This window comes from Mauremys reevesii, unplaced genomic scaffold (genome assembly GCF_016161935.1).
Source record: "Mauremys reevesii isolate NIE-2019 unplaced genomic scaffold, ASM1616193v1 Contig39, whole genome shotgun sequence".
Taxonomy (NCBI): Eukaryota; Metazoa; Chordata; order Testudines; family Geoemydidae; genus Mauremys; species Mauremys reevesii.
In genome coordinates this window covers 331,221-345,956 of record NW_024100850.1, presented here as the reverse complement: position 1 = coordinate 345,956, position 14,736 = coordinate 331,221, and the positions used below count along the sequence as shown (strand labels likewise).

At 43.9% G+C, this 14,736-nt stretch overlaps 1 protein-coding gene across 1 annotated transcript in view; it reads left to right on the top strand.

Annotated features, from left to right (window-relative positions):
* LOC120393935 (elongator complex protein 1-like) overlaps positions 1–14,736 on the top strand; it is a 129,803-nt gene that overhangs the window by 14,758 nt on the left and 100,309 nt on the right. Inside the window, exon 4 of the mRNA XM_039518394.1 lies at positions 3,133–3,214. Coding sequence (XP_039374328.1) covers positions 3,133–3,214 — 82 coding nt within the window. The remainder of the gene's footprint in view (positions 1–3,132; positions 3,215–14,736) is intronic.

Below are 14,736 nucleotides of genomic sequence, written 5' to 3'. Positions count from 1 at the left end.
GAATGGTTTCAAACTGCAGCATCCTCCTTTCCCATAGCAAGCAATGCCGGCTGGGTTTGCCATTTAAAAGGAGGGGCGGCAGTTTTCGGGTGGATGTGCAGCATGCACCTTCTCCCACCCCACCACGTGGCTATTCTCTGGGATGAGCCCTTTTAGCCAAGTGCAAACAGCCCAGCATGACCGGGGTCCTTTTACTGTTCCCTTACAAAAATTTCCCTATTTCAACCAGGTGACCATGAATAATATCACTCTCCTGAGGCTAACGTAGAAAGATATAGACCGAATGTTGCTTGAATACGACCAAAACCCAGGACCATTCACTGCCATGCTTTGTGCTGCAGTGATTCCAGACTACTTGCTACTGCCTTGGCATGATAAAGTGTCCTACCGTGGAGGACGAAATAAGGCAGCCCTCCCCAGAAACCTTCCGCAAAGGCTTCCAGAGTACCTCCAGGAGAGCTTCATGAAGATGTCTCTGGAGGATTCCTGCTCCATCCCCAGACAAGTTAACAGACTTTTCCAGTAGCTGTACTGGCTGCAAATGCATCCCAAGTCTTCAGGGCAAATCAGACATTAAACACTGTTGTTTTTAAACCCTGTACTGTAGTTACAAATGTGCATTCACCAGAGATGCCTCTTCACCTTCAGGATCGGGGATCCCGCCTTGGGAGGGTATTGGCTCCAGGGTGATGAAAAGGTCCTGGCTGCGGGGAGAACGGATTCACTGCTTGCCTGCAGTGCATTCTTCTCCTCCTCCTCCTCTTCCTCATCCACAAAATCCTCCTCCTCCCTGTTGCGTGAGACTCCCTCCTTGCAGGTGTCCACGGACAGTGGTGGAGTAGTGGTAGGGTCCCCTCTAGAATGTAATGCAGCTGATCATAGAAGCAGCATGTATGGGGCTCTGACCCGGAACGACCGTTTGCATCCTTTGTCTTTTGGTAGGCTTGCCTGAGCTCCTTTACTTTCACGCGGCACTGCTGTGTGTAGCCTCTGTCCATCATGCCCTATGTGATTTTTGGCATATATATTATCATTTCTTCTTTTTGATTGGAGTTCTGTCTGCACAGATTTTTGTCCTCATACAGCAATCAGTTCCAGTATCTCCCGTTCAGTCCATGCTGGAGCTCATTTGCAATTCTGGGACCAGTGCTGCTGAGCTTGCCACACTGACCAAACAGGAAATGAAATTCAAAATTTCCCAGGGCTTTTCCTGTGTACCTGGCTAGTGCATCGGAGTTGAAAGTGCTGTCCGGAGCGGTCACATTCGAGCACTCTGGGATAGCTCCCGAAGGCCAATACCGTTGAATTGTCTGCACTATCCCAAATTCAACACAGAAAGGTTGATTTTAGCGCTACTCCCCTCACCGGGGAGGAGTAGATGCATTATAAAATCGACCTAACACAGATAAATTCGACCTAACCCCATAGTGTAGACCAGGGGTTGGATAGCTGCTATTGCCATCTCAGCCAACTTTGTTCACATGTGGCATATTTTGCAAATGTCAGACTGGAAAAAATAAAAATAAAAATCAAGCTTAGTCTGAAGACTGCGTAAAGTATTGTCATTTAGTGTATGAAAGATCATGTCCTATAGTATGTATTAACAACTTGTCTAATGAGTCAGAGATAATACTTTCTGGCATGAGCACTAGGGTCAGAGTTAAGGTTTAGCTTCTAATCATATACGTCTTGGCTTTACAGATTGATTTCTCAGGTTTAACATTGTTTTAATGCTTACTGGTTTTGTTTGGAATATGTTTTGGTGTCTTGAAATTCAGTGTGTGTGTACTGAAACTCCTTGTGTGTAAGAATGAGTCATTTTGCAGGTATCTGGAGTTTCCCTTCTCTTCACCAAAAGGGATTGTGTCCTGTTACCAGAGCACAGCTCTGGCAATAGTGAGCAGCCACAGCTGGTGCAATTGTCATCTCCCCCAGCTCCTTGTAAATCAGAACAATAGATTGGAGAGACAGTCAGCCTTTCTTGCTGTTGTATATGTGTGACGTTATTGATATAAATGGGAACCATATAGAACATGGGTTGCAACCAAGGTCCTGTAGTGGCACCAAATCCTAAGTAAAGGGGGTCATATAAGGTGTCTAAGACCAGGTTCTGGGTTGCTGGTTATGATTATGCTGTCTGTATGTCTGTGTATCATTTTGTAGTTGAAGTTATAAGTATTGGCTCTGTACTGTCTGTATTTTGTATTATGCTCTGTCTCTGGGAAGTGTCCCAGACAAGCTGATGTTAGCCCTGCATAGCTGGCTTGATGGCCCATTAAGGGCCATCAGCTACACAATTGACCCATGGAGAGAAGGCAGACACGCCTTGTGACTCAGCAAAGTATGCAGAAACTTGTCCATGTGACTGCAAACTCCATTTTTGCTGTAATTTTCCACCGTGAGGACAAAGGGATTCTTACACCTGGAAAAGTCTATATAAGGCTGATGCATCATCTCCATCTTGTCTTCAGTCCTGCTTCTGACCTCTGGACGGACTTTGCTACAAACTGAAGCTTTACACAGGGGACTGAACGACCCATCCCAGTGGGGGATGTATTCCAGAGACTTAATCTGAACCTGCAGTTTACTCCAGCACTGCTGCAAGCCTGAACTAAGAACTTTGCCATTACTGTATGTAATTGATTCCATTTAACCAATTCTACCTCTCATCTCTACCTTTTTCCCTTTGTAAATAAACCTTTAGATTTTAGATTCTAAAGGATTGGCAACAGCGTGATTTGTGGGTAAGATCTGATGTGTATATTGCCCTGGGTCTGGGGCTTGGTCCTTTGGGATCGAGGGAACCTTTTTCTTTTATTGGGGTGTTGGTTTTCATAACCATTTATCCCCAGGACGAGTGCACTGGTGGTGATGCTGGGAGACTGGAGTGTCTAAGGAAATTGCTTGTGTGACTTGTGGTTAGCCAGTGGGGTGAGACCAAAGTCCTTTTTGTCTGGCTGGTTTGGTTTGCCTTAGAGGTGGAAAAACCCCAGCCTAGGGCTGTGACTGCCCTGTTTGAGCAATTGGTCCTGATTTGGCACTCTCAGTTGGGTCCCGCCAGAATCGCTCCGTCACAATATGTATCACCTGTACATACACAAATACCTCACGCTGCTCATTGCTCTCTTACAGCTCGAATGTGTTGGGAGTGTGGACAGTGGTCTGACCACCATGAGCTGGAGTCCTGACCAGGAGCTTTTCCTGCTGGTTACAGGTACAAATTATAGTCTGTTTGTAAACTCTGTTGAGCAAATACAAGATAGTTTAGTACAGCCTTGCATCAGTTTTCATAGGGCCGAATTCTGCCCCTTTGCTCACCCTGAACTATGCTTGCGTAATCCAGTTACCTGGCCCTGAACAATTATGACACACTCATGTTCTGATTCAGCAGCTTTACAGATCTCTCTCAAGGAAATAAAATCTGGTGCTGCATTCAAAAAAACTGGGATAGTTGTGTTAAATTCCTTGTGACATTCTTCTGTATCAGAAGCAACAGCAAAAGATAGTCTTAAACCTGAAGACCAGAAGGGATCACCAGATCTAGTTTGCACAGGCCATTAATGTCATCCAGCACCCACACACGAAACATGACAACTGAAATTAGTCTCCTGAGGGCATTTGTCTAAACTAGGGCCGTCAAGCAATTAAAAAAATTAATTGCGATAAATTGCACTGTTAAACAATAATCGAATACCATTTACTTAAATATTTGTGGATGTTTTCTACATTTTCAAATACATTGATTTCAATTATAACACAGAATACAACGTACACAGTGCTCACTTTATATTTATTTTTATTACAAGTATTTGTACTGTAAAAAAACCAAAAGGAATAGTATTTTTCAATGCACTACAGTACTTAAGGGAAATCTCTTTATCCTAAAAGTTGAACTTACAAATGTAGAATTATGTACAACCCTCCTCCCCGCCGCATTCAAAAATAAAACAATGTAAAATTGTAGAGCCTGCAAGTCCACTCAGTCTTACTTCAGCCAAACAAGTTTGTTTACATTTGCAGGAGATACTGCTGCCTGCTTCTTGTTTACAATGTCACTTGAAAGTGAGAACAGGCATTCTCATGGCACTGTTGTAGCCGGCGTCGCAAGATATTTACGTGCCAGATGTACTAAAGATTCATATGGCCCTTCATGCTTCAACCACCATTCCAGGGGAAATGAGTCCATACTGATGACGGGTTCTACTTGATAACAATCCAAAGCAGTATGGACCGCCACATGTTCATTTTCATTATCTGAGTCAGATGCCACCAGCAGAAGGTTAATTTTCTTTTTTGTTGGTTCATGTTCTGTAGTTTCCACATCGGAGTGTTGCTCCTTTAAGACTTCTCCAAGCATGCTCCACACCTCATCCCTCTCCAATTTTGGAAGGCACTTCAGATTCTTAAACCTTGGGTCGAGTGCTGTAGTTATCTTTAGAAATCTCGCATTTGTATTTTCTTTGTGTTTTGTGAAATCTGCAGTGAAATTGTTCTTAAAATGAACATGTGCTGGGTCATCACCCGAGACTGTTATAACATGAAATATATGGCAGAATGCAGGTAAAACAGAGCTGGGGACATAAAATTCTTCCACAAGGAGTTCGGTCACCAATTTAATTAACCTATATATTAACGAGGGTCATCAGCATGGAAGCTTGTCCTCTGGAATGGTGACTGAAGCACAAAGGGGCATACGAATGTTTAGCATACCTTGTACGTAAATACCTTGCAATGCTGGCTACGAAGGTGCTATGCAAATGCCTGTTCTCACTTTCTGGTGACATTGTAAATAAGAAGAGGGCAGCATTATCTCCTGCAAATGTAAACAAACTTGTTTGTCTTAGAATTTGGCTGAAGAAGAAGTAGGACTGAGTGGACTTGTAGGCTCTGAAGTTTCCATCGTTTTGGTTTTGAGTGCAGTTATGTAACAAAAAAAAATTCTAAATTTGTAAGTTGCACCTTCACGATAAAGAGTTTGCACTACAGTACTTGTATGAGGTGAAGTGAAAAATACTATTTCCTTCTTATTTTTACAGTACAAATATTTGTATTAAAATTAACCACTTTGATTTCAATTACAACACAGAATACAATGTACATGAAAATGCAGAAAAACATAAAAAATATTTAATACATTTCAGTTGCTATTCTATTGTTTAAGAGTGCGATTAAAATTGTGATTAATTTTTTTGAGCTAATTGTGTGAGTTAACTGCCATTAATCAACAGCCCTAGTCTAATTTATTGTGTTCCACAGACAGAACAGGAGGGCCTGTGGTGCCCCAGTGCCCAAGGTCCCTGGAATAGCAGGGAATTGATTAGTGACATACACCAAGATAACCCTGGCAAGTGATCTGCATCCCAGGCTGCAGAGGAAGGCAAAAAATCCCAAGGTCGCTGCCAATCTGATCTGGGGAAAATGTCTTCTTCACCCCACATATGGCCTGTTAGACCCTGAGCATGTGAGCAAGAACCAGCCACCCAAGCACCTGAGAAAGAAATTGCGTAGTGCCACCTCAAAGCATCGGCCCACCCCAGCCAATTTTCTATCTCTAGCCAAGGCCATCTCAGATGTTTCAGAGGAAGGAGATGGGAAAAAAAAACCCAGAATACTTTGTGAGGGGAATATCCTTTCCTGACCCCTGCAGATGACCAGCTGAAGCCCTGAAGCATGAGATTTTTTTAAGATTATCTGACATGGACCAGGAGGGACTCTAAGAACTGCCAGGCCCTGCCATACAATTCCACTTGTACTTATGTCCAGCTTTCTCTCAAAATTAAGTTGTTTGCCTGCACAACTCCTACTGGGAGACTTCCAGAACCTCACCCCTCTGATGGTTAGAAACCTTCAGATTTCCAGCCTGAATTTGTTCATTGCCAGTTCATATCTTTTTGTTGTTGTGCCAATATTGTCCTTTATCTTCATAAGAACATAAGAATGGCCGTACCGGGTCAGACCAAAGGTCCATCTAGCCCAGTATCTGTCTACCGACAGTGGCCAATGCCAGGTGCCCCAGAATGAGTGAACCTAACAGGCAATGATCAAGTGATCTCTCTCCTGCCATCCATCTCCATCCTCTGACAAACAGAGGCTAGGGGCACCATTCCTTACCCATCCTGGCTAATAGCCATTTATGGACTTAGCCACCATGAATTTATCCAGTTCTCTTTTAAACATTGTTATAGTCCTAGCCTTCACAACCTCCTCAGGTAAGGAGTTCCACAAGTTGACTGTGCGCATGAAGAAGAACTTCCTTTTATTTGTTTTAAACCTGCTGCCTATTAATTTCATTTGGTGACCCCTAGTTCTTGTATTATGGGAATAAGTAAATAACTTTTCCTTATCCACTTTCTCCACATCACTCATGATTTTATATACCTCTATCATATCCCCCCTTAGTCTTCTCTTTTCCAAGCTGAAGAGTCCTAGCCTCTTTAATCTTTCCTCATATGGGACCCTCTCCAAACCCCTAATCATTTTAGTTGCCCTTCTCTGAACCTTTTCTAGTGCTAGAATATATTTTTTGAGGTGAGGAGACCACATCTGTGCATAGTATTCGAGATGTGGGTGTACCATGGATTTATATAAGGGCAATAATATATTCTCAGTCTTATTCTCTGCCCCTTCTTAATGATTCCTAACATCCTGTTTGCTTTTTTGACCGCCTCTGCACACTGCGTGGACGTCTTCAGAGAACTATCCACGATGACTCCAAGATCTTTTTCCTGACTCGTTGTAGCTAAATTAGCCCCCATCATATTGTATGTATAGTTGGGGTTATTTTTTCCAGTGTGCATGACTTTACATTTATCCACATTAAATTTCATTTGCCATTTTGTTGCCCAATCACTTAGTTTTGTGAGATCTTTTTGAAGTTCTTCACAATCTGCTTTGGTCTTAACTATCTTGAGCAGTTGAGTATCATCTGCAAACTTTGCCACCTCACTGTTTACCCTTTCTCCAGATCATTTATGAATAAATTGAATAGGATTGGTCCTAGGACTGACCCTTGGGGAACACCACTAGTTACCCCTCTCCATTCTGAGAATTTACCATTAATTCCTACCCTTTGTTCCCTGTCTTTTAACCAGTTCTCAGTCCATGAAAGGACCTTCCCTTTTATCCCATGACAACTTAATTTACGTAAGAGCCTTTGGTGAGGGACCTTGTCAAAGGCTTTCTGGAAATCTAAGTATACTATGTCCACCGGATCCCCCTTGTCCACATGTTTGTTGACCCCTTCAAAGAACTCTAATAGATTAGTAAGACATGATTTCCCTTTACAGAAACCATGTTGACTATTGCTCAACAGTTTGTTTTTCTGTGTCTGACAATTTTATTCTTAACTATTGTTTCAACTAATTTGCCCGGTACCGACATTAGACTTACCGGTCTGTAATTGCCGGGATCACCTCTAGAGCCCTTTTTAAATATTGGCGTTACATTAGCTAACTTCCAGTCATTGGGTACCAAAGCCGATTTAAAGGACAGGTTACAAACCTTAGTTAATAGTTCCGCAACTTCACATTTGAGTTCTTTCAGAACTCTTGGGTTCTGAAGACTGGTCCCGGTGACTTGTTAATGTTGAGTTTATCAATTAATTCCAAAACCTCCTCTAGTGACACTTCAATCTGTGACAGTTCCTCAGATTTGTCACCTACAAAAGCCAGCTCAGGTTTGGGAATCTCCCTAACATCCTCAGCCATGAAGACTGAAGCAAAGAATCCATTTAGTTTCTCCGCAATGACTTTATCGTCTTTAAGTGCTCCTTTTGTATTTCGATTGTCAAGGGGCCCCACTGGTTGTTTAGCAGGCTTCTTGCTTCTGATGTACTTAAAAAACATTTTATTACCTTTGGAGTTTTTGGCTAGCAGTTCTTCAAACTCCTCTTTGGCTTTTCTTATTACACTCTTGCACTTAAGTTGGCAGTGTTTGTGCTCCTTTCTATTTGCCTCACTAGGATTTGACGTCCACTTTTTAAAGGAAGTCTTTTTATCTCTCACTACTTCTTTTACATGGTTGTTAAGCCACGGTGGCTCTTTTTTAGTTCTTTTACCGTGTTTCTTAATTTGGGGTATACATTTAAGTTGGGCCTCTATTATGGTGTCTTTAAAAAGGGCCCATGCAACTTGCAGGGATTTCACTTTAGTCACTGTACCTTTTAACTTCTGCTTAACTAACCCCTTCATTTTTGTATAGTTCTCCCTTTTGAAATTAAATGCCACAGTGTTGGGCAGTTGAGGTGTTCTTCCCACCACAGGGATGTTGAATGCTATTGTATTATGGTCACTATTTCCAAACCGTCCTGCTATAGTTACCTCTTGGACCAGCTCCTGCGCTCCACTCAGGATTAAATCTAGAGTTGCCTCTCCCCTTGTGGGTTCCCGTACCAGCTGCTCCATGAAGCAGTCATTTAAAGTATCAAGAAATGTTATCTCTGCATTTCGTCCTGAGGTGACACGTTCCCAGTCAATATGGGGATAATTGAAATCCCCCACTATTATTGAGTTCTTAATTTTGATAGTCTCTCTAATTTCCCTTAGCATTTCATCATCACTTTTACTGTCCTGGTCAGGTGGTCGATAATAGATCCCTAATGTTATATTTTTATTAGAGCATGAAATTTCTATCCATAGAGATTCTATGGAACATGTGGATTCGCTTAAGATTTTTACTTCATTTGAATCTACACTTTCTTTCACATATAGTGCCACTCCTCCCCCTGCACGACCTGTTCTGTCCTTCTGATATATTTTGTACCCCGGAATGATTGTGTCCCATTGATTGCTCTCAGTCCACCAGGTTTCTGTGATGCCTATTATATCAATATCCTCCTTTATCACCAGGCACTCTAGTTCACCCATCTTATTATTTAGACTTCTAGCATTTGTGTACAAGCATTTAAAAACTTGTCCCTGTTTATTTGTCTGCCCTTTTCTGATGTGCCAGATTCTTTTTTATGTGACTGTTTATCATCTGATCCGGCCCTTACATTATCCTCTTCCATCCTCTGCTCCTGACTATAACCTGGAGATTCTCTATCATCAGACATAAGAGAAGTCTGTGTCCGATCCACATGCTCCTCTGCAGCAGTCGGCTTTCCCCCATCTCCTAGTTTAAAAACTGCTCTACAACCTTTTTAATGTTTAGTGCCAGCAGTCTGGGTCCACTTTGGTTTAGGTGGAGCCCATCTCTCCTGTATAGGCTCCTCCCATCCCAGAAGTTTCCCCAGTTCCTAATGAACGTGAACCCCTCCTCTCTACACCATCGTCTCATCCACGCATTGAGACTCTGAAGCTCTGCCTGCCTACCCGGCCCTGCTTGTGGAACTGGGAGCATTTCTGAGAATGCCACCATAGAGGTCCTGGATTTCAGTCTCTTCCCTAGCAGCCTAAATTTGGCTTCCAGGACATCTCTCCTACCCTTCCCTATGTCATTGGTACCTACATATACCACGACCACCGGCTCCTCCCCAGCACTACACATAAGTCTGTCTAGATGCCTCAACAGATCCGCAACCTTTGCACCAGGCAGGCAAGTCACCATACGGTTCTCTCGGTCATCACAAACCCAGCTATCTACGTTTCTAATGATCGAATCTTCCATTACTAACACCTGCCTTTTCCTAGAAACTGGAGTTCCCTCCCCTGGAGAGGTAACCTCAGTGCGAGAGGCAACCCCAGCACCATCTGGAAGGAGGGTCCCAACTACGGGAAGGTTTCCCTCTGCTCCCATTGACTGCTCTGCTTCCCTGGGCCATTCTTCCTCCTCAACAGCGCAGGGGCTGTCTGAGCGGAGGTGGGACAATTCTACAGTGTCCCGGAAAGCCTCATCCACATACCTCTCTGCCTCTCTTAGCTCCTCCAGTTCCGCCACTCTGGCCTCCAAAGTCCGTACATGGTCTCTGAGGGCCAGGAGCTCCTTGCACTGACTGCACGCATACGCCACCCGCCCACAGGGCAGGTAATCATACATGCGACACTCAGTGCAATAAACTGGATAGCCCCCACTCTGCTGCTGGGCTTCTGCCTGCATTGTCTCCTAGTTAGTGGAAGGCTGGTTTACACTTACACTTACACTTCGATCACTCTTCTCCCTCCCTATTATCTCCCTCCACCCCCGCCCTGATGTATTTATAGAGAGCAGTCACATCCCCTCTTGACCTGTGTTTTGCTAGGCTTAGCAAGCCAAACTCTTCCAGTCTCCCCTCATAAGATAGGCCCTCCATTCCCCCGATTACTTATTTGCACCAGTTCTGTTTGAATTCATCTCTTGAACGTGGGTGAGCAGAATTGTACATGCTCCAGATGAGGTCTTACCAGTGCCTTGTAAAATGGCATTACTACTTTCCTCTCTCTCTCTACTGGATATGTCCTGCTTGATGCATCACAGGATCATATTTGCCTCTTTCGCAACTGCATCACATTGGTGGCTCATTGTCATCCTGTTATCGACCAACGCACCCAGGCCTCTTTCCTTTTCTGTCACTTCCAGCTGATGAGCCCCCACTTGATAGCAGATGTTTGTTTAGACCCTAAATGCATGACCTTGCACTTTCCACTATTAAATTTCATCCCATTTCTGTACGCCAGTTCTCAAGGTCATCCAGGTCTTCCTATATAATGTTCCAGTCCTCTTCCATGTTGACAATACCTCCCAACTTTGTATTGGAGAATCATAGAAATGCAGGGCTGGAAGGAACATCAAGAGGTCATCCAGTCCAGCTCCCTGTGCAGAGGCGGGGCCAAGTAAACCTAGACCATCCCAGATAAGTGTTTGTACAACCTGTTGTTACAAACCTCCAATGATGGGGATTCTACAATTCCCTTAGAAACCTATTCCAGATCTTAACTACCCTTAGAGTTTGGCTTTTCCGGATATCTAACCACAGTCTCCCTTGCTGCAGATTTAAGCCCATTACTTTTTGTCCTCCCTTCAGTGGACATGGGGAACAATTGATCAGTGTTCTTTATAACAGCCCTTAACATATTTGAAGACTGTTATCAGGTCTCCCACAGTCATCTTTTTTAGTCCTCTAACTTACCTGTTTGTTCCCTGTTTTGTCTTGTGTTCCTTCTGCCTTGTAAATATTAATTGTGTTGAGCAGGGGTGGGCAAACTTTTTGGTCCAACGGCCACATCGGGGAATAGAAATTTTATGGCTGGCCATGAATGCTCACAAAATTGGGGTTGGGGTGAGGGCTCTGGTTGGGGGTGTGGACTTTGGGGTGGGGCTGGGGATGAGGAGTTCGGCGTGTAGGAGGGTGGTCCAGGCTGGGATCAAGGGGTTTGGAGAGCGGGAGGGGGATCAGGGCTGGGGCAGGGTGTTGGGGTGTGGTGAGAGGCTCAGGAGTGCAGACTCAGAGCGGCGCTTACCTCAAGCAGCTTCCGGAAGCAATAGCATGTCCCTTCTGCGGCTCCTATGCGGAGGCGTCGCCAGGTGGCTCTGCACACTGCCCCATCCGCAGGCACTGCCCCTGCAACTCCCGTTGGAGTGTGTAGGAGCCGGAGCGGGGCCATGCCACGGCTTCTGGAGCTGCGTGGTGCGGCCCCAACCCTGCGCCCCGGCTAGAGCACTGGAGCAGCCCCCGACCCAAAGCCGAAGCAGGGCTGAGCTGCATGGTGTGGTCCCCCGTTCCGCAGTGGGAGCCCGTGTGCCGGCCTAAAACGGATCCGGCCCGCGGGCCGTTGTTTGCTCACCCCTGGTGTTGACTATCTGGTCACGACTATCTGGTCACCATTAACCTTTTGTAAAGAAGACTGAAGCAAAATAGCATTAAATGCCTCAGCCTTCTTGATGTCATCAATTAATAGCTCTCCTTCCCCACTAAATGGAGGACTAACACTTTCCTTTTCTTTCTCTTGTTCTATAAATATATTAGGAACCTTTTCTTATTGTCTCTTATCCCTTTGCTAGTTGTAATTTATTTTGCACCTTAACCTTTCTGATTTTTGTCCCTCTGTGCTTGAGCTATTGTTGTGTACTCCCTCCTGCAATTTGTCCATGCTTCCACTTCTTGTAGGGTTCTGTTTTGATTTTCAGGTAATTAGAGAGTTCCTGGTGGCTCCACATTGGCCTCTTAGTATTTTTCCTATCTTTTCTTCACATCAGGGTAGTTTGCAATTGTACCTTTAATATTGTCTCCTTGAGAAGCTGCCAGTTCTCCTGAACTCCTTTTTTGTTTAGATTTTCTTCCTCTGGAATCATCAGCAAATTTCATTAGCACACTATTGTGTAAAATTGGACCCAGGGCTGATCCTTGAGGCGCTCCACTATTAACCTCTTTCCAGTTGTTCACCTTTGAGCACAACCTGTTGCCTTTTTCTTCTTGAGCCAGTTCCTTACTCACCTTACAAGTCTTGTATTAACTGTAACATTCTGGGGTGCAATCCAGACCAGTGAGGAGCTGCGTCACCCCTGCCCTGCAAATGTGTGTGCCTCCCATTGGTTTGCTGCTGTAACTCCCACCTGGGCCGCTCACAGTCAAATAGCATGCAGGTCACACTCTGAGTGTCTGTGTATAGCTGCAGCCTGCAAGCCACACATCAATCTCACTCTGGCTTCCACCAGCCTTGGTTACCCACTTGCAGGGTGACCCCAACACACTCCCAGTCCCAGATTTTCTCCCAGAACATGTGTTCTGCTCTGTCCTGTCCTGCCCTTTCCTGAGCAGTCCAGATATATTAGATCCATTGTCTCTCTAAGGAGATCCGTATACAACAGTCTGCTACTTTAAATGGAGTTCCCCCATTAGCCCTGTTTAACCACAACATGGATTTGTTTTGATTTAAAAAATAAAACAAGTTTCTTTAACTACAAAGAGAGATTTTTAAATGTGTACAAATACAAGGCTTTAATGTCATAAATGGTCACAAGAGAAATAAAGATAAAACATTTCCTAGTACTAAGCAAACTAGACTTGATTCAAGATAAAAATTCTTAACCACATGCTCCTAGGAACAGGGCTGACCAAATTTCAGATCAAGGTCTTTTCCAAAGTCAGATGGGCTGGTTGTATTTGTCATCTTAGGTGAAAGAGCAAGAGATGTATAAGGAGAGAGAACTTGGGTTGTTTTTATAGTTGTCACCTTTTGAAATGCATATTCCTGAGGGCTCCCTCTAGTTCGTTCCCACTGTGAGGAAGGAGACAAGGAATCCAGTGGTGAAATAGGTTCCATGCTGTTGTTTGCAAAGATGCAGATCTATTTGTTCCTGCCCCACACCCCTTCGTTGCCAAAGAATGTGACCAGTGATGGCCTATCAGCTTCGATGACACCTGGCTAGAGGCGTCAGCTTGTCCTTTATCTTTGAGAAACAGGTTTGTTTACCCCTTCCTCAGACTTGTCTAGTAAACACACTTCAGGCATGACTTCAGCTTACGGTCATAACTTTACATATAACATTGCTACCCATGTTTCATCATGGTATTGCTGACCATCGAGTTATTCGTTTTCAAGTGATACGTCACAAGGTATATTGTGTACAAAGATTTGTGTAGGCTGTGAATACAGAGGTGCATTCAGTCACAGTTGTAAATAAAAATATTGAGTAAAATTTGTCTCAAGGCTGATGCTTGGGGAACTCCACTAGTAACCTCCCTCCTGTCCAGTAATTCATCTTTGAGCACAATTGTTTTCCTTTTCCCTTTGAGCCAGTTCCTTATCCACCTTACAGTTCTTGTATTAATCCCCATGTTCTCTAATTTAACTAATTTGTCATGTGGTCCCATGTCAGATGCTTTACTGGAGTTCAAGTACATTAGATGAAGCAAAAGGCTTGGTTTTTTTAAAGGTGCACATGAGAAACCAAAATAAGTGGACAAGATTTACTCTCCTTTTCTTATGAGCCTCAGTGATGAATCAAGGGGAGCTCTCTGGCTCTTCTGAAACATCTAGAGATCTTAAATGCAAGAAAAAATTATCAGCTTCTTGCTGTATTCTCCCTGGTATAGTCTTTATACTGAGGTCTCAATGGGATTATTGAAGGAACTTCTGCTGGGCAAAGAGGCTGCAAACTCTGCTTGTTATCTGACAGTTTGGAGATGTGTCAGACTGTAGTTGCAGAGCAGAACTAGGGCTCTGATCTGGGGAAAGATCCTACTTCCTGTCTAATGACGATAAAGGAGAGAGAAACAGTTCTGGGTTTTTTATACTGCTTGTAACTAATGTGGCATGTTAGCAGTTTAAACGATTCAATTACATGCAAACAGAAAATACATTACTATAAACATAAGTCAGGGTGATAAAGAATCCTATGGCTCTTCTCATAGGAGTTGAGGTTTGCTGACCTTGCCTGAAACTTTTTGCTTTTTTATTTTACCGTCGTTATTGTGCAGCGTGCTTATTGGCCTTTACTCCAGAAGTGGCTGCATTGCAGTGAAGATCCAATCCCACAAGGTGCTAAACATTACCTGCAAAGCACTAAATGTCCTCAACTCCAACTGATTTGAGTAGTAGCATTGTGTTCTTTGTAAAATACTTATAGCACCTGTTCTCTCATAGGAAATTGTGACTGTATTTATCATTATTAACTTTGATTGCTTTGGCATCAAGTGCTGTATACAAAATGCTACGCATGTCTGCAGCACAGACGTGCAATGCAGTACAACTTAATTTCTGTGTTGTCTTTGATACAAATTACATTCAGACAGGGCCGGCTCCAGACCCCAGCGCGGCAAGCACGCGCGTGGGGCGGCCCTTTCCCGGGGGGGCGGCAGGCTGGGCCGGCGGACCTGCC